We start from the raw sequence: 25804 nt of genomic DNA, 5'->3' as shown, positions 1-25804 counted from the left end.
ATCAGTGCTCTAAATGTGGACACAGGTATTAAATGTCTACTCAGAAAAAACAGGCAGTTAAGCAGGCTCATACCTGCTTCTGTGCAAGGCAGAAGAGTCCAGAAATAAGCCTCTGCAAGCAGAAGGTAGATCAGATTTTATTTTACTAGCTTCTTGGAAGACTAAATAATTTCAAACTAGTATTTTTTCCTGCTTGCTTTCAGGTTTAATTCTCTAACTGCTATAATCCTCTAGTTTTAGTGGCCTATATTCATTCTGATGTGGCGTACTTGTATGAAAAGGCAATATAAAGAGAGCTGCCTGTAACTCCATCTTGATTAATTTACTATTAAGAACTTAAAATTTTACCAAAATGTCTCTACAACATGCTGTAATGGGCATATGCTCAGGTTCTTAGCATACATTTGTTGTTAAAAAAAACTAAAACACAAACAAAAAACTAAAACAAACAACACCCCACCCCACAAAAAAAAAACAAAAACAAAAAAAAACCCAAAAAAGAAAAAAACACCTCCAAACCCACAGATGATCAAGTAGTCAAAGTCATACTTATTGCAAGAAGTAGTTTATTTCTTTTTTCTTATGTGTACTTTTTAAAATTTACTCTAAAGAAAATTGTCTACGTCATCAGCAAATTTCTATCAGGCCTTACTATTCATACCTAACTCAACTACTTGAATATTTTACATACCCGTATTCCATGAAAAATAAATGGAAACCCCTTCCTGGGCAATTTTTCCCAATGCAACAAAGAAGTTACTACTGAAGTGTCTGCACAAACTTCTAGCTCTTTATGATAAAACAATTTAGATGGTAAGGTAAGCAATGCAGAGTGTGATCTGTAGTTCTTCACAAGTTTTGTGATCTGCAAAGACAAACCCCCAAATCCGTAACTGAAACGCACAATTATTCATCAGGCTTCACAGTATGTGGCTCTAAGAGACACTATCCTACCATCCTCTATTATTTTTTTTCCTTTTTATAAGGTTCCAGAGAATTGTATTGAAAGCAAAAATTGCAGCTGTAATCTTCTATAAGCAAATACCACATCAGTACTACTATCACTTACTCTTCAAAAAAAGAGAAAAAAAGAGAGTCTGAAAGATGAAGTGGCCATTCTCCAGTTTCTTTGACACTTTATCTATAGGCCCATCCTCTTTTATGCAAATCAGATTCTTCCTATTGGGTTTCTAATGAAGTAACCTGTTTTCTGGGAGAAATCTGGACAGGCAGGGAGGCTGCATGCAGAGAAAACCTTGACCTAGTGTGCAGCATAGGCCTCAGACAGTACAGAGCACATCTGATTGCCCCTACAACTAGGGTCTTATATTTGTAGTCCTGTAGGTAAGCCAGAGCTTGAACAGTTACCAGAAGCTGACCTCGGAAACCAGAGCTAATTTATTTGTCTTTAAATGAAAGAGGAGGCATTAAGAATTTTACTAAGCATCCTAGTCAATAATAGTTAGCTCCACAAAATTACATCTGATAAAAGGACTGACATACGACACCTAAGTCCAATAAGATCCTTAAAGCCTCCACTTTCTGCTGTCTAACTCTCAAAAACGCTAGTTCTCCTTTGGTATTGTATAAGATACACAAGAATGGAAGTTTGCTACAATAAAATTTTAGGAGGAGACATGACAAGTTTTTTTTGGTCCTCCTCTTCTCTTAAGCCTGCCACCAGGCTTTCTCCTCTGCCCACTTGGCCATCTTTTGCTTTTAGTTTAATACTTCGAACTATAGCACTGCAAGAATAGAAAGGCATCTTAGTACAGGTAAGTAACTTTATCCCTGTATTTCAGATTCAGGCAAGAACTGAAGGCAGCTGGAACATCTATGCTTGTTTGAGTTATGCCGCCTCTGAAACTTCACCGGTACTTTATGAATTATGCCGCCTCTGAAACTTCACCGGTACTTTAGGTGCTTTATCATACAAGAGTATTGGTGGGTTGTAATGACAGATTCTGAACAATCTCCCTAATATTTGCTAAAACAAAAACAGTACTATTAATATTCCACATGGGTCAAGGAAGAAATGTGCAATGTCCCTGTGCAGAGTTGGACAGTCAAAACTTGGATGAAGACAAAATAGTGCTCTTGCCCCTAGATTTTCACTCCTTTCCCTCATATCAGCCTTTAGAGTTAAGCAGGGGCACAATGCAAGATTAGGCTAGACCATTTGTCAGTTAAAGGGAAATGGTTCTGGAGAGTCACAACAAACCCACTTAAGAGAATCAATTCAAATTTATAATTCTGAATGGCATTAAGGGATTACTTTAGTCAAAAATATTTCAACAGGTTACCAGATCAAGATTTTTAAATATTCTTGTGCTCACTAAAATGTGTTAAACCTACAATCCTGAACAGATTTCACTAATGGTAATTAGCTTCTGAAGTCTTCTGATATTTCAGTTGATGTTCTGGGCTGCTAGACATAGTTGCAGCTCAGAGATGGAAGAAAGCTTTTTATCTTTCTATCTCACAAAAATACGTATCAGTTATTTCCAGCCACTTGGCAAACACTGTTTTCTCATGCTTGTGCGGAGGAAAAAAAAAAAAAAATCAGAAAGCAGTCCCTCAGAGAAAATATAAATAAGGATAAAGAAATGGGATATGGATAAGTGTGCTTTTTCTTCCTTTCCAAAATATGATTCTTGCAAAATTATCTTTGTATGTTTAAGAAAGAGAGGTTTTTTGGCTTTTTATGTTAAAGGTGGAAGTTGTGCTGCCTCTTCTGTGGAGGATTAAATTGCAAGTTATGGTAAGTCCAGACAATAGAGATGCAAGGGAAATTTCAGCCAGTATTTACAATTATGCTTTGTGCCATATTTGGCTTATTCTGCTTTAAAATAGAGAACCCTTTCAAAGAAGGATATTAACATGCTAAAGGAGTAAGCATCCTTGCCATTCACAGTATATATCTGAAATGAACTCAAGTCTTCCTGAAAAAATAGTGCTTAAGCTAGACTTACTATTATGCCTACGGGAGCAAAAAGGTACACTCACCAGCAAAGGATTGTACGATCCACAGGCACTAAAAGCATCCTCATCTCTCAGGTACATAGATCGTGACATCAGTCTTTCCAGCAAGGATATGTTCAATCCAAAAGCCACTGCAACTTTAGATTTTATTACTGGCCCTAACTGCTTTGGATCTCCAACAAGAACTATCTGTATGTGCAGTTAAGGAAATCTTAAATTAAAACAGGGATTAAACAACTTCAGAACTTAAAAGTCAATTTGTATTAAGTTTTCTTCTTTCCTGCCAAGTATTTTTTGTGAAGATGGTCTAAACCCAGAATAGCAACATATTATTGTATTAAGCTCTAAAACAAAGTGCAGTTATATTTTTACACATTACATGCTCTGAATCATGCACTACAGAAGTAGACTTAAGGCAACTATTTTATATGTGGGAAAATGGACAGTATCCAAAATTTAAAACTAAATTAGTAAAATCATGTATTAATACAGATCTATTACAAGCATTCATCATTGTAGATTACGAAGTGGTAAGTAGTCATTTGACATCATTCATAGTGATAAAAAGGCAGACAAGACTTTCATGCTTTCAGAAAATGATGTTAAGAGAAATACCTGTCCATTAGCTTCTGAAATCAACCCAAGAGGAATCAGGCTCTCCGGTTCACTTGCTTGTCCTGCCTCATCCAAAATCACATGTGTGAAGTGTCCAAGCCTAGATTTAAATAACATGACCCAAACCCAGACGCTCTCAGATTAGTTCACTCTGCCACCCTGTGGTTGGCCTCAGCAATTATATAAATTTCTTGGCTCAAATGTGCCAGGCACATACACATATATACATACAACTCCACATACACAAGGCATTTCAACACAAAAGGTAGAAGAAGCAACCTAGTTAAATTTAAGTCCTCATCTGTGATTTCACTTACATAGTCTGATATACACAACCACTGCTTATCTTAATCTTGCCATAAACAATACTTTAATGACATTCAGGAGATTCTTCCTTGTTCTAAATTTCCTCTGGCTATTTATTTGGAATAACACCCTTGGTTTAGCATGGACAATCCCTTAAGCTCTGTTACTGCAAAACAACTCAAGTGAGTTAGACTTCAAAAGCGTCATTTTACAGAGTCAGAAGCAGAATCACACAGCAGTCTTTAGTTAACTACTGAGACTCAACAAATGTCTAAATAGAGGTACATGCAATAAACTACTAAAATAGCTTAGATTTCCTCCATACTGTAACTTAAGCTGGATATTATAAAATCCAAAGTTTATCTCAGTGATATTCACATCTGAAGTACTGTACCGTATTCCTGTTTGATAAAACAGTCCTGCGCTGCTGCATGTAGTGATTATTATCCTGAACCATAACGCTTTCCAAATATCATCGCCATCTTTGCAGTAAGGCTTCACTATGTCATCAATTTGCTGCAAAAACAAGTATTTTGTAAAACAAGATGCCACTCAAACTAAATATTTTAATATGAATCAAAAAGCATCCACTAAACACTTAATTCTAGAAGCTAAGAAATGCTTAGATTTGGACCCATTCACATTCACTGAAATGAACTCTTTGCAAATTTGCCTGGATAAAATAGCACCTATGCAACGTGCCTTTCCTTTAAGAACAAAACTGAACATGTGTGTGTACAGATACACACACACACACACACACGAAATCTGGATACACAGACAACTCTCCTACTTGTTCACTTCTTTATGTAAGTGGTCTTAATTTGGAGTAGTAAAGGTTTGACTTGAATAACATGTTCTGGGATCATTTCATGATTGAAAGAATCTTATCACATTAAAAATTCCCACTGACACATTACGTGCTACTAAGTAGAGTTACACGCTCCAGGAAATAGGCTCAGATTCAATGCTCATACAATCATATTAAGAGCTACAATGAACAGTTAATTACTTTGCTGTCTCTTAGGCTGATTATGCTTTTTAGGATCCAATGATATGTTATTAAAACAGTATTTTAAGATCAACATGTGAAAATGGAAATACTAACTGGCAGATATCTATATACTTACCTCTGTAGACCTGCAGCTAGCATTAACTCGGACCATGGTTCCTGGTTTTAACAGATTGCTTTCATGTAGCCGCAAGCAAATCAGATCTGTTGCTGTATTTGATGGTGCACAGACCAAAATTCGACTGTCTGGTAAAGTATAATGTATCTACATTTAAGAAGAAAGCCATTTAAAAGAAAGGTATTTGGATTAGTAGCAACAGCTACTTAGCAATATGCCCATGTCATTTTATTGCCACTGAATATAAAATTCAGAAGAGTTCCAAATACACACAATATTCATCCACCCTTTGCAGTTCAAGAACACCAGTCTTGAAAGTCAAGACTGTTTAGTATTTGCAAGTTGAGTGTACTGATGTTGGAATTAATTCACAGTCATCATATTAAAATATACCTGTGCTTCATAAATCTATTATGCAGTATTAGAATCATTGGTTAGATACTATTTATTAAAGCTTTAAAGACACAAAAATATGAAGCCTTGAAAATAAATCATTTAGGAATTTGTTAACAAATTCCTATCTAAAAACTTTTTTTTTCACTGAATTATAAGAAAGATTTTTGAAATGAGTATTTCAAAGACTCTTGGTATTTGGAAGCAAATCGTAATTGTACTTGCAGAATTACTGTAGCGTTCTAATATTGAAAAGATGAAAGATGACAGATTTGTCATCCACTATTACCTGTAAAATAGCTTCAATTATTGTTAATGTTTTTCCTGTTCCTGGTGGTCCAAAGAGGACATAAGGAGTTGGACGACATTCACCAGTCAGGATCCTTTTCACTGCCAGCTTCTGGTGCTCATTCAGCATAGGATTAAAAAAGTTGCCAGCTCTCTGTTCAATTGTCACCGTTTCACTGACTGTAATCCAATAAGTATACATTAAAACTACACAAATATTTTAACATACATACATTAATGCAATTTCAAGTTCATATCAGGATTTAAAGGACAGAAGTTCACTTTTCAAGTGGTAACAGTTAGTGAAGCCCTCAAAAATTCTAATTTCACAGCATGTAGAAATTGGCCATTAAGATTTCAAAAGTGCATTTTATTTTATAACATCAAAGGCCAGAAAAGGATTATCCACTCTAACATCCTATAAAAATGTATTCAATAATTTAAACATTAAACCCACATTTATTTTTCCTAGAACAGCTAAAAAGCAGCTTTTCAGGGATAATACCAGTACTAAAGACAAGTGGTAAATGGTATGAGAACTGCTCCTGTCTGACTAAAGTGGACTTTAGCTTTCTAGGACAGTTCCTTACCAAACCTGCTATAGAAGGGCCTCTAGATATTCCCTATTCGTTTAGGGATCCTATTGCTACAATGTGATAGAATTACTCATTCCATCAAATTAAGTATACTAGTATTTCAAGTCATACGTTCCAGATAGTGCAGGTCGTTTGTATGCTTTGTCAAGTTTTTAGTATCTTTTCAAAAAATCTACCCCAAAGATGAGACAGCATCACAGCAACAAATCTGTGTGTGATCGGTTTTCCAGTAAAGTATTGACTGGGAAATAGTAATTTACTGACCACAAAATATTACATTAGTTATTTGTTGAACTGAAGATGTTTCTAAGCAGGAAATTTCGTGTTATTACTATCCTATAGTTTCTTAAAAAGACAACACTGGAGAGCATCTAAAAAGCACCTAATCAGCCCTGATTTACCAAAGTAACCGCAATCCTGAGCTTGTTATACTTGAATATGAAGAAGTATTAAAATATACCAGGTTGATTTGTTTGGGGAGGAACCGTCACCACATCTGGTATGTTCATCTCCCTTGATGCCATGCGTTTTGTTGGTCTGTTCTGTAGATTTTTGACCTGAAAACATCATCAAGCTAAGGTAAATGCATTTATAATCTTAAGGCGACAAGCCACTAATACTTTCAAAGTTTTGGATTTTTTATTTTTCCAGTAGTGCTATCTCATTAAATATAGTATCTACTGGAAAGAGAGAAAGATGCAATAGAGAAGGAAAGGATTCTAGGAGTTCCCAATTTATATTTAAAGCTTCTGAAACAGGTTCAGGGTCCTGGCAACAGGGAACCGAGTTCTCCTGGGGGAAAAGACTCTGGGCCAGATGCTTCAGTTTTCTTAATACTGATCCTAATCCAGTGAGGTGATAAGGGTTAGCGGTTGATTACTCCTTGTACAGGACACAGGTGCTTATTGGCTTGCTGGCAAACATACCATCCAGGAACTGTCTGCTACTTGCCCAGAACCACAATGTCTTGGAAAGACTGCAAGGCTCATTTGGTCTTCTGATTGCTTCCCTTTGCTGCTTATCTATGCAGATACTAACACCACCTTGAGTAAATCAAAGTTGCAATGATATAGTTCGACAGTAAGCATGAGGGGTCCAGGAGGAAATGCTCTCCTCTGGGAAAACAGAAAGGCCCTAGGAGAAGCAGGCATCTTGCGTAACAGCAATGGCACAGTGAGGAGTTGTTACCAGCATGGCTCTAGGTCCATCTGAAAGAGCTCCTAGACAGGACATTTTGTGTTGCAAAACCAGAGATGTGGCTGAGATGTTATCAAAGGAAGATTGAACAGTGATTATGTTATGGTGGTAACAGTTGTTACAGACCAGACAAGAAGGACAACATGAATGAGACTTTCCACAACAACTAGCATAGTCTTACGATCACAGGTCATGGTATTCATGGAATATTCTAATCATTCCCACACCTGTTGCAAATAATCTAGAATACTTCTAGAATTTCTAGGCAGAGTTGGTGACAGCTTCCTAACATAAATGGCAGAGGTACTGACCAGGAATAATGCTTTATTTGACCTGCTGCTCACACAAAGGAAATAGCAAATGTGTTCATATATAGCAGTTTGGGTTGCAGAGATTGCAAAGTTGAGTGGGTTCAGGATATAGAGGAAGCCTAAGCAGCTGCAGAGTCAGAATACTGGATTTTCAAGAGTGGACTCTGGTTTCTTCAGCAAATCACTAAGCCAAATCTTCTGAGAAGCTACCACGTGGGGAAATAGGTGCCCAAGAGAACTAGATGGTTTTGTTTAAGATCTGCTTATTAAGACTCATAAACAAGCCATCCTGTTGCACAAGGTAATTGTGAATTTTAGCAAAAGGCCTACTTAGCTATAAATGGAGCTGCCTGAATTCATAAAGCAGCTATCAGAAATAGAAACAAGAACAAGCAAAGCAAAAAAGCACATGGGGACAAAATCAGAAAGGTCAAACACATTTAAGTCCAACTTAAGCTAAAACTAGGCAGGATCAGAGCAAGAACAGTTTCTGCAAATGTTGCAGAGGAAAAAACACAAAGAAAATGTAGGTCTGTAGACTCATGGGAGAAGACAGCTTATTGATGGATGGTATGGATAAGGCTGAATAATCTGATGTGCTTTCTGCCTCACAAGCAGACCTCTAGACCCCTGTATGCACCATCTTTGAAAATAAAAAGGGACCAGTAACAGGAAGGGAAGAACAAGCTAGGAACTGCCTGGAGACATAAATGTATTCAAATTCATAGGGTCAGACACAATTTGCCAAGATGAAGCTTCTGCTTTTTATGCACAAAAAAAAATTATGAGTAGTCAGAGCAGAAGAAATAAAATTGAGTAACTGCATGAATCAATATAGTCTGGGTATCCACTGACCACATAGTAACCCTCAGCCCCTTTTCAGGGCCTGGGAATTACAGGATACTAATAATCCCCACTGTAGATAATAGCACTATATACGTGCCAACTGCATGTTCTTGGTAGAAACTGGACAGTTTGAGAGACCTTGGCTTTTCTAGTTTGGTGAGAAGTTGAAAAGGTAGTCTAATAACCTACAGCAATTTAAATCTGAGTTACAAAAAACAATAGAACCAAACTCTTCTTAATAGCAGCATATGATATTAAGAGGAGAACTTTCACAACTTTCAGCTAGATAATTCAGACTGAGCATTTGAAGCAGCAGCAAGGGAGGAGGGGAATCAATGGTCAGGTAGTGAAGCACTGAACAGGTTATCAAAGGGTTATGGAATCTCCATCTTCAGAGGTTTCAAAGACTTTGACAGACAAAAATCCCCCCCGAAAACAAACACATGCTCCAAAACTCTACACAGAACCCTCCCACACCCCACAGCTGACCTGATCTAGTGGTGGTGACAGTCCTGCTTCAAAGAGAAGATGCACTAGGTGACCTTCTGAAGTCCCTTCTAAGCAAGATTTCTACAATTTCTTTTTACAATTTAACTAGCAGTTAAGAAACCTGGATAAATCTCTTCGGAACAGGATGATTACGTTTTATCATAAAAGTATTCCCTGCCATAGTGATGAAATTTAATATATCTGTTTTTTTTAAAAAAATCAACTATTAAAACTAGGCCTAGAACAAATCTGAAAATTCCAGTTCTAATCCATTAGGATTCTTATAAGCATTTTCTATTTTAGATGGGAGTGTTAGCCTAATAATCATCAGTTATCATAGAGTCCCCTCTTCCCCCAGCAATAAACAAATACTTCCATCATCAGAAAGCAGAACAACTTTGATTCTTCAGTGCTGTATTACAGAAGTCCTTTTTAACAATAGCCTTATAGTAGATATCTTACTAATCTGAATGCTCTAAGTACTTTAAGAAACATTTACCTTACTTTCCTGCTTGGAACTTTGTTCAAGGCCATTATCAATAGAACATTCCACTTGTGGTGGTTGTAAAAGGAGCCTTTCTGGAAACAACACTTTAAATTTAGAGGAAAAAGAGAAAGAAATCTGAAAGACACAAACGCTTTATGTACGTTCTGTTAACTACATTGCTGCTGATACATTTGCTTGCCCTAAGTTGCCAAGTAGGTTTACGAGAACTAACATACTAGTGGGAAAGATCTGTGTGATTCTACTATAGTTCAGCAGAACGATCCATATAATTGAATCAGCACACTTTAGTATGTTTTGAGGTAACAGAAAACAGTGGCATTTCATGTAACATTGTTACAACAGTACAATTTATACAGTTATTGGTTCAAACTGCTTATAAAAACAGCGTAAAGCCCTCTCCCTTGTGATAGGGAACACATGAAATCATTCCAATAATATACACTCTACATCTAGAAGTTCCTGTTTAAAAATCTATCTCTATATACGTATAATTAGGAAACGCCTCCAGAAGTGGACTTCAGTGCATTCTTCTCAGATACTGAATTCAACTGAGAAGAATCACTTCTTAGATGTGAAAGTAATGAAAAAACAGACTCCCCACAACCAAACACCTCTAGGCAGTTTATATCTACTTAAAGATACCTTTTTCACCCAGATAGATAGCTTGCTCAACGGCCAACTGGCATCGCCTGCTGGTGATCCTGTTATTAGAATAGTGATTTGTAGATTAGAGTAAAAGCTTCAAGTTCTGTAAGTTACAACAGTATATACGTACAAGCCATCCAGTGGTTTCTATTCACTAGTGCTTATAAAGAAGAATTTTATATAGGAATATTTAAGTATTTATTGAGAAATATGCTGCAGAAGTGTTAATCAAAAGCTTTGCTATGAATAACATTCTGATGTGTTTATCCTCTTTTTCTCAGCGGACAGCTAGAGAACCTCGTGCTCCAGAATTAGGTAAAGTCTTTCAGTAAGTTTCACACAAAACTAATTTTACAGAGATGATTAAGCAATTAAATACAAATAACATTCTAAAAATAAAATATGATATTGCTAGTATTAAAAAAAGAGTATAGGTGGTTAACATCAGTAATTTTTTTCATAATCTTGAAGACATATTGGCATGTTTCTTCTTCTTCAAAAAAAATCAGCTATCTCACTTCCTGGCACCGCAGTAATCATTTATACCTTAAAAAGGAGATATAAGACACAAGTTCTTTCATACAAGACTGCAATTGTTGTCACTCTGTACAACGCACCTAGTGAAAAAGCTGTGTTGGGGGAGACAGATTAAAGAACTGGGAGAAAAAAACCTATTTGTATCCTTCCCATGTCTATACCCATCAGAATAAGCCTTTAGAAACCTATAAAAATACCTAGAGTGGACAAATTCCACATCCATGGGTTCTGAGTTGTAAGCCTGTTCAAAGTCTGGATGAAATTTAAGAGTAATAGCTTCATTATGAATCTATTGCAAAGATAAAACAAAACAAAAAAAAGGTCAGTTTACTGGTGAGTGCATTTAGTAGTTTATACATGTACAGAAGTATCTCTGAAAACATCTAAAATCCCCCACAAAACCATATTTACTATCAATACATTTCTAGATTATGTGTGCAGTGCTTTCAGAGCAGATAGAAGTTATAACCCATAAAGAAAAGGGAAGTCAAAGTGTCCCCCCCCCAAAAAAAAACCCCATAAAAACTCAAATCCAAACAAACAAACCCTAATTCACAACCATATAATAAATGTAGAAACCTACCAGCCACTAGAGTGTAGATTAAACAAAAAACAAACAAAAACACCCCGACCCCCACAAGCTAACACACCCCAGAAAACCAGCTTCACAAAACAAACAAACAAAACCCCCAAAAGACCTCAGTCTGGCCTTCTTGAACTGTCAGCTTCCTTTTAGCATCATGTTGACTATAGTATTTTCAACAAAAGACACTGATTGCTTACCTCAGTAATATAGGCTACATACTCTATTACATGCTCAGAGTAGATCTGACTTTTCAGTATCACCTTATCACCTAATTATAAACAAAGTTAAAAGGAAAATACAGTTATAAGAAATAGCAAAATTCTCACTGCAACACTTAACCATGCAGAAGAAGAAATTGTTAAGTTAGGAATTGGCAGATGCCAAACAAACATTAATTTCTGTAAAGTTGCCATATCCATGAATATGTCAGCACTTCATTTAGGCCCAAGTTCTGAACAGGAACACGAACTGTGTATTACTTTTAAAAAGGTACTTAGTATTGATGGCATCAGATCTTAAATACTTACTGAAAACAATACCTGTAAATCATATTTGAGATTCTGAATTCAATTTCACATCCTTTCCCTGTTTTTAGTTTTGAAACACCTATCGCCTCTTAGTTATTATTGTATTACACAGCTTAACTTTGAAAAACCCTACCAATTCTTGTACACGAAAAAATTGAAGACATCAGAACAACCTTAGTAACAGACACATGCGATGCTTCCTCAGAGAGCAAGACAAACAGTGAGACACCAACAACATAGTTCACGCATCTGGCAGCATGGATTAATTTTGTGTTCAAACATGTGAAAGACTTAACAAGTAACAATGCATTGTAGTTTGTACTGCATTTAAGGTACTGATCAACATGCTATTTGGCTTTATTTCACATTAATTACTACCTGTACTCAGGGAAGGTTTGCCTTCTTCCACTCCTGGCACTTCCAACACCAAAGAGCTCCCATTCCTTTTCAAAGTAATTCCACTCATGTTATAGTCTTTTATCTCCATTTCTGCATGGATTTCTTCAAGCCACAAGAGAGTGGAAAAGTATGCTTTATAATTATCTAGATTAAGATGCTGAAAAACAAAACAGCACACATTACAACTTAGCTTCTACTCAGATACGAGCCCCACTATTCTCAATGTTCTGCAAAATAGCTCTTCGGAAGACTGTGCAGCAACCAGCTTACCAAAAAAGGTACTAAAATACAGGTATCTACATGTCAGCTGAACTTTTAAACTCCCACTGTAGTCAGTGCAGAATTAGTATAGACGTTGGAGGTCAGATATGATAGCTAATAGCTGAAGAGTTAACCAGGTCTCCTGCAACTATCATTTCAACACTTAAATATAGGGGCTAGTCTGCAAACTGAATCCTGTGCTCAGTAATCACAGGATACATAAAATCTATGTACACTGGGCAGATATGGGTGTAGGGATGAAGTCACGCTAGTCTCTGGTCTGTCTCACACTTACACAATTTATGATAAACCTGGAAGTACCTAAACTTTTTCTCTCAGAGAATAAACATAGCTCTAACTAAACACCGACTACCAAAGAATGTTTTCTATTAGATATATTCTTGCCCAACTGCAAGTGGAATGAGCATTGATTTCTGTACCTGAACCCTCACCAGTAACAGATTATATTTAAGGTGTCATTTAAAAAAAAGATTACTATTACTGGAAGGCTGTCAGTATAAAGTTATTTAAAATCCTGCAAGTTTTTAAAAAAGAAAACAAACGCCCCAGGATCACTGCCCTGCTCTCACCTCAGCATCTCAGTTCTGTTTCTTTTTTTTTTCTGGTGAGCTGTTTAGAAAAAACAAACAAACAAAAAACCCCACAGCATTTGGCCTTTACCTTTTATTTGGCCTCAGTCCTTAGAAAGCTGGGGGAGGAAAGAAAAAAAAAAAAAAAAGAGGCGAGTAGCTGCAGTGTTTCCTACTAGAAATCACATCATAATGCTTTGGAGAAAGAATCACTAGTGTTATCATTAGACTTCACGTTCTCTTGTTACATATTCTGAAACTGCTATCACAGTTGCATACTGTGATATATATAACACTTGCATACCTCTGCAAGGAGAGGCTGAAAAGTCAGTATGTCTAACTTCTGCTCCACGCATTTTCTTAATCCATCTGGTATGGTATAATACGGGAGAAAGCTTGGCAACTGCCTTCTGCAATTTCTAAAACAAAAGTAATATGCCGTATCATTTAGTATTCTCAAACTGTATGTGAAGGACAGATAATTAGCAAGTCCTATCATCAAAGCTATGAAAAACACACCAAACCTTGTCATTGCTCCAAATCAACAATTAGAAACTTGCTACTTCGGGAAGAAAATGAAGTGTTGCAGTTACAGATTACTTGAAAAGCAGAGTACATGATATTTTAATGCTCTTCTCAGTTTAGGGATATTTTTATAATTAAGTAAATACTATATGTATTGTGGAAGTGCACTTGCAAAAGGAAGAGTTCTTCTGAATAAAAGATGTTCCCGTTCACTCAAACTAACGAACTGGATACACTTCTGAAGTTGCTTGAGAAGTTATATAAGAAATTACTCTCAGAAAATTATTTCAGATTTTCCATCTTGTTTTTTGATGACACTAACAATAGTTACTTGTAGTGTTGCAGAGTAATCTAGCTCTAAAAAGTTTACCACCACATTATGCAGTGGAAAGAGCTCCTACACAAACAGATCTATAAAGAAATTCATAAGTATGCAAAAAAAAAAAAAAAGTAGAAAAGCTTTCTGTCAGTAAAGTCCATAGTTATTATATATGTACACTGCAAATAAAATAATGTACAAAGACTCCCAGCTTCCCATTTTCTTTGTCAGCACTACAGGACAGAGATATTCATAACTATTGTGTTCAGCATTGCTAAGTTATTTTTTGCTCTAATTCACAGTACCTTCTGCATTTAGTTGCAACCACTGTGGTCTTCCTTTGCTGAGGTATGGAAATAATTTTAGGCTTTCTTGGAGAAAATGGTTCCACAGGTGCTATTATTGACTCTTCTTCATTTGTTACAGTGGTTTCAATATAGCGTCCAATAACAAAATCAGAAAAACCAAGCAACAGAAGTTCTTTATTGTATCCAGGATTTCTTCAAGTAAGCAAAATTTAGGTTCTTAAAATCATGACATTCACCCTCTCTCCCCCAGCTCTAAGTATTTTTAAACAAAATTATAGTTTATCTTTTTAGTAACATCTGAGAATAATTTAGGGTAACTCCCTGCCTTGAGTACAGTCCACCTTTTAGCTTGCACAGTGAAATCAAACCTCAAAAATCCCAATTTCATCAAAAAAGCCTAGACATTAATGAACAATATTGCCTCCTGAACACTGAATGTACAAAAATAATAATTTTGTCACAAGAAAATCTTGTTTTTACTGTAACTGAAAAAGGTTAGCCAAATATTTCTATTAAAGGAACCCAGAGTACATCTCCTCACTGTGTGCTGCAGCAGCTTTCCTCTGCCTTGCTCAAGACCACTCAAAACTGAACCTAACTGCAAACATACCTAGTGAAGGAAGAAAGGATCCCTTATCTTCTGAAGAATGATAATTTGTACGTGCAAGCAAGGTTTAGGGAGTGGTAGATGGAAAACATCACAGGTAACCAGTTTCTTCAAATTAGAGTCTAAGGAACTTAAGACCAAAGGTCCTTGTGTACACACTATCTGCTCTGGCATCTCTTACTGAAGTAATCCTAGCACAACCTAGAGCCAAATTGTCTCCTTAACACTAACAACATAGTCCAACGCCTGAAACACGCTAAGTACCTGCAACAACAGTATCCTGACAGGATTTCAGCTTATTTTCTTTTTTGGGCAGGTATACCACTTTCCATGCTAACACAATCTACTCAGGTTAAAGCTAGCCTAATTTTATCTACAGTACACTAGCTCAGTACAGAAACTGAACTGTCTACAACTGGTCTACTGGTCTAGATTTTCAGGGTCTGTGGTCTCCTAGAGTGCAGAAATCAGCAAACACTTGTCATATCTTCATGCTGCGTTCTATGGAGTTGTGTGGATGGTTTTGTATTATTAGAAGTTTCTCAGATTTTTGTGACATTCACAGTTCTATGGTGAAATGAATTGTTCATTTCATGCATGCCCTTCTCTGCAAAGGCAGGCCCTGCCTACAGTTTACCTTTGAAATTGGAGCTAAATAATTCTCCTACATGAATTTCAACCCTCTATGTTACCGTTCATAATGGAGCAGAAATAATCTGAAAGTGGCTTAAATGAATGGAAAAAAATGATTTTGCCTTTCCCTGTCCAACCTTTAAATGATGATCAACAGATGTCGTATGCAGAGTTTGTAGCACTACAGCTCGAAGTACCTACAAAGCATGTGAAAGCAAGCTTTGCTGCATGAAGTTTCTTCTTGAATTCTGAAGGAACTCACACAGCTGATGCCAAGCCTTTTCACCTCTTAACAATTTCAAGATATGTTTTGTACAGCAAAGTACTTTTCTTTTCAAGCCTTTTCTAAGATCTGAAAGATATTTTCCCTGTAAACAATACTTTGATGGAAGTGTTACCGGTTGTAGAAGGAAGCTTTTTTCCCCAGCATAGCTGACTGGGGATCAATATCACAGGACAGAAGTCAAGAAATTTGGACAGGGACTTGATGATTTCAGAGTACTGAGACTGAAAAAAATACTATACAACATGGAAAAGCAGTTGCTCCATGAGCACTACAGTTGGTGTAGATTTGCTGTGGATTTCTAAGTAGAATATAGCTAGCTGTAGTGATTTTTTTTCATCTTATTTCCATTTCTACGAATGTTATCTACTCCTACTGTATTTCTTCATTTACTCTTACCACTATTTTGTTTGGACAAAAATCAGAATCAAGTTCTGAAAATGCTAACTACTTTCAAGCTCTAGGATAGCTCTCCACATCATTTGCTAATATTTACTTCACATTACACCAAAGAGGAACTGTACTACAAATAAGGCAAACATTAAAGTCAGTTTTTATGATTTGTGTCCATTATGTAAGTCAGAAAAAAAAAAAAGAAATACTTACGTGGCAGTGCATACAATCACCACGAATGTTTTCCCACCTGGTGGTATGACAATTTCTCTAGTAGTATGAGTCTCATTTATTGATTGTTCTTCCAAGACACCTTTTTGCTCATTTATTCCATTATGCAGATGTTCATTTTCTACCAAGGAAAAGTCATCTTTTTTCCTTGATAAATTCAGATTCTGAGAATTAACTCCTTCTGTAGCAGAGAAATTACAATAGTTCTATTATCACAATTGCTCTGGATGGCATAGCAAGTCTTTAAAAAGACTAAAAAAAACCCCAAAACAAAAAAACCCCACCCTACACTCCTTTTGAGGAGTTAAATGCTCAGTATTCAGATGTTAAAATATCACTCTACCTGGAATGACTCCATTCTTTGTAATGGATGCATTATTCAATGACTCATATGTTGTTTCTCTGCTACATGAATTAATTGCAGCTTTTGAGATGTTTTCTTGATTTATTGGAGATGATAGATATGCTCCTGAATTGTTCTGCCATTTCTGAGGAATTTGAAAATGGAATTGCTTGTCTTTTACCCATCCAGCTAATCTGCAGCTGATTAAGGACTGTGGTACATTCCCTTTATTCCTATAAGCAGTTATGCAGTTAAACAATTAAATGCACAGTTAATGTTCTTGGGAAGCATAATTCTACCTCAAGCAAAATAAAACAGTCTATAGTAGTTCAGCTCACCATTATTTCATAACCACTGTTCTTTTCAGAAAAAAGAGAATTGCCTGGCAAATTTTAACTCATGAGAATTAAAACCTCTGCTAAATGTTACTACTTACAGGTCGTATAAACCACAAACAGCTAACCTTTAGGAAAAAAAAAAAACCCAGCAAAATGGAGGCCATTCAGGTCTGACCTCATTTAAGCCTCTATGCCCAGAAGTGAGAACCAAAAGAAAAAACAATCCCTTCGCCCTAAAAACACAAAAACCCCCAACGATACACCAAAATAGGTCTCTAGTACCCAAGTTTAAGGGAGGAGAAATAAAAAATGAAAAAATGCTCCATTTTCAACGTGCAAGTACACAGCAGTCTCCTTATCCTAAGATCTGGGCAACACAGCTTACCTGTTGCTTAATTTAATATACCTACACAAATAAAAGCATTTACTTTAGTCTTCACCCCAGAAAGGATTTTTATTAGGTTTGGGAGAACCTCAGGGCACTATCTGCAAGATGTCTGCTCAATAAAAGACTATCTTGACATCATTAAGCCAGATACATTATATTTGGGGGTTACTTGAAGGCTATAAACCACAAGGACCAACTATGGGATGCTTCTGTATGAAAGACAGGCGTACAGACTATGGAATGGTAGAATGGAAGAAAGCTTAGAACAACTGAAAGGGCTTACTTGATCCAAATGATCATGCTTTTGGATTCCCCCTGCTTCAGAGTTCCAAAATTAGTCATTCTTGATACCTCCAACCCTCTTTTATCTCTCATTAAGTCTTCACAAGGCTCATCCAGATTCACTCCATTAGAGTGAGACAGTCTGTAAGAAGACAGAATTATATACAGTGATTCTGAAACAGACTCAGGAAATAACTCCTAAATCTGTGCTGAATTAAAGATACTGGACTAAAACATTGTCCCAGTATTTAAGAGGAAGCAGGTAAGAGAGTACGCTCAGCTACTTATATTTCCAAAACTATGAGGTTACCTTTACTGGTTTAAGCAGCGATTTAAAACCAAACCTTTCTGCAGCAACACAGTAAACCAGGACCACAACTTTGATTACAAGATTAAAATGATTCAGAAGCTAGCTGGTCTTTTGTGAGGCACTGAGCCAAATGGCAAATGAAGTCCTGCAGATCTCTTTCAGAGCTGAACCAAAACGTGAAGAGCAAGGGCCTTAGTAAAAGTCCTGCTTAGAACTGGCGCTTAGGAGGTAAAAACGACTAGACTGGAGAATGATGGCTATTTTCCTTTTTCTGTGATATTTGAGCAGGTACCCAAAGCACCTGCTTATCATGTCTTTTGTCTAAGTGTTACAATCTGAAACAGGAAACTCAGGAAAAATAACTGAAAAAAGCTGAAAAACAAGAAGCATCCTTAAAAGACTGCACATACTTCTAACAAAGAAGCCTACCAAATTGAAGTCACACAGTCTTCCTTGAGGCAGTGATTGTAGCTAACCTCTCGGTCTCAGCTACCTAATGAACCCTGCTTTAAGAACAATGTTTTTATCCCACAGTTGATAAGCTACTCAGATAATATAATGGCACTAAAACACTTCAAAATATTTTAAAGCTCTTTCAGAAACTTACATACCCTAAATACTCCTTAGTTATGTAAGGCAAGTAACAAAAAATTACTGCAGTGGTTCTATGACTCTATGTCAGAGTTTACTCTGAAAGTCCAGTAGATGTCTCCCACTGCAGTTCGCCCTGCCTCAGTTGAGGCATATGCCATGAAATTCGCTAAAATTGAGAAAACAAGCATAAGGTCTATTTTTATAATTTGGTTTCAGTAATAATTTTCTGTGGCTAGTCCATTAACAATTAAAAATAGGTCCAACTGCAAAAATAGGTAAACAAATTGCACAGTTGTGTAAAGGAAAAAACATCTGAAGCTACAATAAAGTTCTGCCACTGTAAATGACCTTCATTAGTGAAGCACTACGTGTAACAATACACTGCTCAAGTGTTAGACTCCATGTCTTTTGCAGTCCTTAGAAGCCATCCAATTTCTGACTTGGCACAAGGCAGAGGAAGGGATGGGCAGCTATCTGACCTGTTTCTAACCTTCAGAGGTAATTTCATAGCTCCCTTTCAATTCCAACACAACAGAACCTATTTCAGTATTTCTTCTTCCTATGAGAAAGGATCAGGTTAGACATTAAACATGCACACTTATATCTAGATACAACTGAGGCCTATTACATGCTACATTATCTTCAGTGAAAATAATGAGCTCATTCCATTCTTCCTGGCTAAAGACAGTACCTGGATCTTATGAGGAGGTATCTTTCTTAGAGATGGAACAAAGCAAGCTCCCACAAAGACTGTGGTTTCTATATATGCGAACGTATGTCCTGCTCTCCTTTAGACTCTCCTATTGGTCCCCCTCCCTTTTTTTTTTTTGAGGGGATGGGGTGGGATGTCTCCAGTATCAGAATCCGTAATCCCGCCAAACCTTATCAGCACTCAGGTCAGATTTTACAGGTAGTATTCCTATAAACACAGATTTGGGTGGCATTTCTGTTTTTTCCAAAAATGACAGATACTTGAACTCAAGTTACAAACTCCAGATCTTTCCTTCAAAACTGCTACCAAATAGTTGTTTCCCATTCTACATTGGTGCAGTTTACTACTTCTGCACAAGTTTCTGCTTCTTTCCCATACTGATTACTATCTATTTTTCCAGTCTCTTCTGCAATCTTCCTTGATCCTCCTCAGATCAAATTAGCCATCAGAGGTGCTTGCAGAACCTCTCAATTTGATATTTGCGAACTTAACAAATCTATTGTTTAAGATCATTGAACTCTTCTGTTTAGGAAAATCCCAAGAATCACTCAGTAAGCTTCCTCCTGAAGAGCTGCACTCAAGCAAAATAGATTAAAGGAAACATCCATTTCATAGTATTTTCACTGCAACAGTTTCATTCAGTTTTCAAGTAGTGAAGTTCTCACTAGCAGAATAACACAGATGAGAGGAAGCACAATAAAGGATCATGGGTTTGACATTTTCCTAATGCAATACAAAATTCCTTCCTTGCCTAGCTATATTACTGAGCTCCACTGACACTAGTCTTGCTTTTCTAAGCATTACGGATGTTCCCACCTCCTTGAAGTAACAGGAAAAAAAACAGGGGTCAAACATATTGCTCTATAATCTTCCCCATGATTTGTCATGCCTTCTAGCCAAGTAGTGGAAATCACTAGACCACAGTATTACTTTTTAACATACACTATAAAATTTACCTGTATAATTACAGATCATCTCTAGCTGTTAGTAAGTAGAAAGAGAACAAGAGAACAAATGTTACCTGTTCTGGTCAACTGGAGCCAAACAGAGCGCTCTCCAAATATAACATGACTGATTACTTTCCACCACAATTGCATTCACTAGATCATGTACACAAGGTGAATAACCATCAGGAAGTCTCACTGAATCCAAAGTGAAAAATATACTCTCATCTATTATACCACTTCTTCCACAGATGCTGGAAATACGAACCTGTAACAGTTTGTTATTTGATTTTGCTTGGTATCACTACTTAAGCTAACAGACATACTAGTACTATGTTGTTTTCTGCAGTGATTCTACTATCATGCGTTAACAGAACTACCATCTAAATTTAAGTTATTCGAGAGAAAGGAATATACAGCTCTGATCTGTAACCACTGTGTCTGTCTTTAGGTAAAGAAAGAAAACAAAAATAACCAAAAAAAAAAAAAAAACAAACAGAAGCATTTCAGATAAGCATTAGGTTCCACTTAAGCATATGCTAACAATATATACATTTGACTTCATTATGGTATGTATCTTGAAACTTACCTAATTTACACTTCAATTCTAGCAATCACAATAGGAAGAAAAAAAAAGCTATCTGCTTGTCAAGCATATATTATTCAATATATAAAACTGCCAAACACAGTAAGTCATAGAAACAATGTACGTATACATAAGGGAACAAATATTTTCAGCAGAATAAAAGATGTACAACTATCTTTTTAAGCTAAAATATTTGGATAAATTAAACATAACATTCCACAATCTTTAGGCACTAATAGTCAATATTTCTTTAAAAATATATATAAAAAAAGCTTGAAAATCTGTAACTAAAAACAGTAAGCATCCACATTAACATAGCCAGTAAGTGGCAGTTATTTATCCTGCTCTAAATCAAACATGTATGCTTTTTCAAATAGCTGTGTAATTTTAGAAGTAATCCTACACACAAGTGAGTCAGTATGTTTTGTCTTTTAATTAAAGGTGTGTTATAAAAGATCTCCCAATATCAGCAACTTAGGAACACTCCAGAAAACCTGCACATCACACAAGACTCTTCTTACCAAACCCATCACACAAACATTTACCTTGTCCACTCGCTTATATCTCAAAGGCTTTACAGCAACTGCTTCACTGCTCCATGTTGTTGGGTTAATAAAGTATTTAGCTTGCACCCAGTCACCTTTATAAGGTTCAAAACCTATATAAAATAGAACATTTTTTCAAGTTTAATTGCTACTGAAGGCATTCACATTACTCCCATATGGAACTAGCTTAAGTTAAAAAAGTGACTAGCCAGAACAATGCATTATTCAGATCCACTGAGAGCTTAAACTTCTCTTTTTTACTCTTCCTTTTCTGGTTATGCCAAAGTACATAAGAGATGTCAGGATAAAAATACACTTGCTTACACTAGGACGATATGTAAATTACGCTCAGTGAGAACAAACAGGCAGCTTCTCCCATCCAAACCCTTCCGTTCGCGTCTCCCCTCCATTCTACCAGAACTTTTTTGGGATGCAGACTACATATTTGTCAGAATATTCCCATTATATATATATTTCTCATATACGTTCCCTATACCTATATACATAGATATGGAAAAAAAAATCCCCACCTTTATCAGATGCTCTCACATTACACATACCCTTGGCACACAAACAAGAAAACCTCTACATACCTTCACAAACTTCTTCCATTGCAAAAAAGGTTTTCTGATTAATATAGCCACCATCCTTAGAGAGAAAAGTAATATTACCAATTAGTAGCTTCGTATTCATTTCAGAAGCATCGTAAGTAGGACTGGAGTCTCCCCATGTGTTCTGGACTGCTTCTACCTATTAATATAAGAAAACCCAACAACAACAACAAACATTCAAACAGGTGTTACTGTGTATGTTTATTTTATGAAGCACAAAGTTTAACTTATTACTATTACAAACACCAGAATTTCAACTGTGAAAGCTAAGCCTCTTATTAGACAATTCTAAACTCGCTTTAGCTGTTCCCTTTGTAGACAAAGACACAGGTAGTAAAGAGTAAGTACCTTGCCTTCTAAGTATGCTATATGCTTCAGCACTGGCAACTACTAGAACTACATGTTGATTTGTCAAATCTCTCATATGCTTCTAGGTCTTCTTCTCTTGCTCTAGGTCTATCCTAAAGTTTATCTTAACACTGACAAGAGGAACTTTCTCCCAAACCACAACAATCTGATTTTACAATAGCAGAACTACAGTATCACTGTTGCAGAAAACAGAATGTACATGTTCAAGATGCTATAAGAGAGCTGCTTCTTACAAGCGCTCCAAATTGCTACCTCCTAAGTTTACTTGTTTAAGCAACCCTATGCAGAACACAGGCCAGAAAAAAAATCATTAGTGTAATCAAACCAATTTTTCCCAGCTGTGCTGGGGCAAGGCTATAGCATCTCTTAATTATTCCATAAACACAGCAAGAATTCCTAGAGCTGTTAAAGTCTCTTCCCTGCTTTCAAGGAGCCTTCACCATCATGGGATCAGGAGTTCCTGATCTCTCTATAAATTAATAATTTTTGTCCTTCAAAGCTTCTTTGTTTTTGGCAATGCTCACTGGAGCCAGTAACAACTGCCATTGACACTGACTAGAAACCTTTAATACTGTCAGGTGAGAATCACTGACTCCAGATGGTGCGTGGAGAAATCATACTGTGTAATAAAGCGGGATAAAAGAGGTCTCCAATTCTTATTTATGGAGCTAATAAAGCTAAGGATGTAAGCAGCCTGGGGAAAAGGACGGGGAGAGGGGGAAGCACAAGGTCTTTCAGCAGTGATTAAACAAAAGTGCTGAATAAAATGCCTGCATACAACTTTTTCCTTGAATGAAATACACAGTGTAAATGCACAAGTCAGACCATTAAATTAACAGTCAATACTACATACTTGTATTTTTGTTAAACCAGTGTTACATAAAAATGTACTTCAGCGGTTATATGGGGCTGCCTGCAGCAGGCTCCAGGACCCAGAGAGTCCTTCACCCCAGCCCCAGGAACCTGGTACAGTGCACCTTGGGACCCAGGGGTCTCCCTCTCACAGGCCAGTGGCAGCTACTCTTCTATTCACAAATTCAGCCAGTAGCATATCCCAGAGACACACATAGAGGACACTGATGCAGCCAGCTACACAAACTGCCACAGACAAGCTGCTGCCTTCAACATCACCCACATACAACACTACTTGAACTCACATAAACTCCAAGTATAGAGAGAGTCCCCTTCCTCTGCTCAGGCTACTAAAGATTGAAGCTCGCTAGTGAAAGCATGCATGCCCTCGCTCTCCAGTACGCAATCACAAACCCATTGCAGATCCATCAAATATGAGCCCCTTTGTCCGACGTCCCTGCCCAGACCCTGAGTCCCCCTGCCCACTATACAGACTAGTCCAGCTTGAGGTTTGCTAGCTGACTGCAACTCCATCCTGCATATCCATCAGGTTAGAGGAAAAAATACAGACATTCTAGCCCCGCTAGCAGATGTTGCCCAGGCACACAGGTGCTATGACCCACAGTCCTTGCTGCAGGTGCTGAAGGCACCTTACTTTCTTTTCACTGACCCCACTAGTAGCTGGGGCACTGGACACACAGACTCTATGACTCTCTGTCCCCACAATTCCTGGTCCCAGACTGTGTTCAGTCCTTCAGACCCTCTCACCCCAATTGCTTGTACCATAGATACAGAGACCACAATTGCCCAAGGTTTGAATTCACTCATGTCTCTCCAGTTGCTGGCATCTAGATCTTACAGCACTCAAACATGGAATAGTGAGATTACACACAGAAAAATATTACTAAAAGTTTTAATACGAAAATAGAACAGACTGCAGGGGATCAGGTGCAGAAATTTTAGAAAAAATACAATAGCTTGATGTTGACACAACAGATAATCAAGCTTGAAGTAGGTTTGCAGTAGTGTTGAGTAAAACCAGCACTGAAATCTATCTTTTAAACATCTCTTTGACATTCTCTAGTTGCCTTTTTTCCCCCCTAGAAAATGAAGGGTTCTGTAATTTGTCTTCTTATTCATTTCCATAGGCTTGCTTTTCTGCACAATCACTGCTCTTGTTTTCCTATCCATTCAGAGTACCTTTATAAAATTGACTATGAATTTAAAAAAAAATAGTATACATAGACTTGAACTAGGTATGATTAAACAAGTTCTGATGTAGTTATCACAGACAATAGTTTCATACTCACAGCATTTAGATTCAAATTCAGAGAATAAATAGTAAAATAGATAATACTGAAGGAAATGCCTAAAAAAAAACCCACCCCAAAAAACACACACAACAAAAACGACCTCACCTCTGTTAGATGAAGGGCTAGCAATTTCTCCTATTTTTGTACCATTCAGAAGCGTAAAACTACAGTAACTTCAAGAATAAAGATGGAAAGAATTACTTTACAGAGACAGTGAGACTATTGCTTGTCTTGATCTCTTACCCTAATGGCCTTCAAGCCACTTGATATCTTGTCCTCTTCAACAGTAGCAATAACTTTCTGTCCAACAGTCAACAATACACTGTTCACAACAGCATCATTTGTGAAGATTATCAAGTCATCTATCATCCCATAATCATGGCAAAATCTTGTCACTACTCCTTGTACAGTTTTTAATTCTTTATCACCTGAATCCAGAGGAAGAAGTGTTAGCATAATGATACACTGGTTATTGAACTACATAAAAAGTAAGGAATGCTATTTAAGTGCTATCATTTTGACAGAAGTCTCTCTTGTTAAGCTTGAACCCCATTCCCAACAATTCACAACTAATCTCTTTCACATTTAAGTCTCATAAAAGGTTATGGTTTCAACTTATGAAGAAAGCTGGTTAAATTCAAACAATTTTGTTTTTATAACGTTCTTTTTAAGCTACATGAAAACACACCTTTAAAAACTGAAGATTTTAAAACATCCTATAAACAACTCCCCCCCCCCACCTAAAGCTAAGGCCCAATTATTTCCAATACTTTCCAACACAAAATAAACATTTCTCAGCATTTTTTGCAATACATTTAAGGTTTCCATATTGCAGAAAGTGGGAGAAGTAAATAGGCACTGATGCTATACAAAGAGAACTCTTAAAAGTAGTTTATTCGACATCAGTTAATACGCATCAAAACAGAAAAGTGGTGCTGTTCCTTTGGAGAGCCACCAGTTTCAAGTCTTTCAGATTAAAAATATGATCTACTTACGCATCACATAACTTTTACTCAGCAGCACTGTACTACTATTTCAGGCTTAAAATTAGACTGAAGTATGCTAGTTTATACATATAACAGATGTTATTAACCACACTCAAAGTCAAGGCT

General features: G+C 36.8%; 1 protein-coding gene across 1 annotated transcript in view; it reads right to left on the bottom strand.

The window, feature by feature from the left end:
• The window catches only part of MOV10L1 (Mov10 like RNA helicase 1), a 30749-nt gene extending 5637 nt beyond the window's left edge, over positions 1 to 25112 (bottom strand). The window contains exons 1-21 of the mRNA XM_062588146.1: positions 24936 to 25112; positions 22141 to 22297; positions 21548 to 21660; positions 20494 to 20684; positions 17858 to 17998; positions 16849 to 17081; positions 16488 to 16686; positions 14356 to 14550; positions 13511 to 13625; positions 12335 to 12512; positions 11627 to 11697; positions 11041 to 11132; positions 10304 to 10362; positions 9658 to 9744; positions 7237 to 7353; positions 5716 to 5894; positions 5034 to 5180; positions 4298 to 4419; positions 3598 to 3697; positions 3007 to 3171; positions 692 to 865 (exon numbers count right to left, since the gene is read on the bottom strand). Coding sequence (XP_062444130.1) covers positions 692 to 865; positions 3007 to 3171; positions 3598 to 3697; positions 4298 to 4419; positions 5034 to 5180; positions 5716 to 5894; positions 7237 to 7353; positions 9658 to 9744; positions 10304 to 10362; positions 11041 to 11132; positions 11627 to 11697; positions 12335 to 12512; positions 13511 to 13625; positions 14356 to 14550; positions 16488 to 16686; positions 16849 to 17081; positions 17858 to 17998; positions 20494 to 20684; positions 21548 to 21660; positions 22141 to 22297; positions 24936 to 25061 — 2961 coding nt within the window. The 5' untranslated portion in view covers positions 25062 to 25112. The remainder of the gene's footprint in view (positions 1 to 691; positions 866 to 3006; positions 3172 to 3597; positions 3698 to 4297; positions 4420 to 5033; positions 5181 to 5715; positions 5895 to 7236; positions 7354 to 9657; positions 9745 to 10303; positions 10363 to 11040; positions 11133 to 11626; positions 11698 to 12334; positions 12513 to 13510; positions 13626 to 14355; positions 14551 to 16487; positions 16687 to 16848; positions 17082 to 17857; positions 17999 to 20493; positions 20685 to 21547; positions 21661 to 22140; positions 22298 to 24935) is intronic.
• Between the last annotated feature and the right edge of the window lie 692 nt (positions 25113 to 25804).

The sequence above is a fragment of the Rhea pennata genome, chromosome 1 (assembly GCF_028389875.1).
Source record: "Rhea pennata isolate bPtePen1 chromosome 1, bPtePen1.pri, whole genome shotgun sequence".
Lineage (NCBI taxonomy): Eukaryota > Metazoa > Chordata > Aves > Rheiformes > Rheidae > Rhea > Rhea pennata.
The sequence above is the reverse complement of the archived record's forward strand: the minus strand, read 5'-3'. Positions and strand labels throughout refer to the sequence as shown.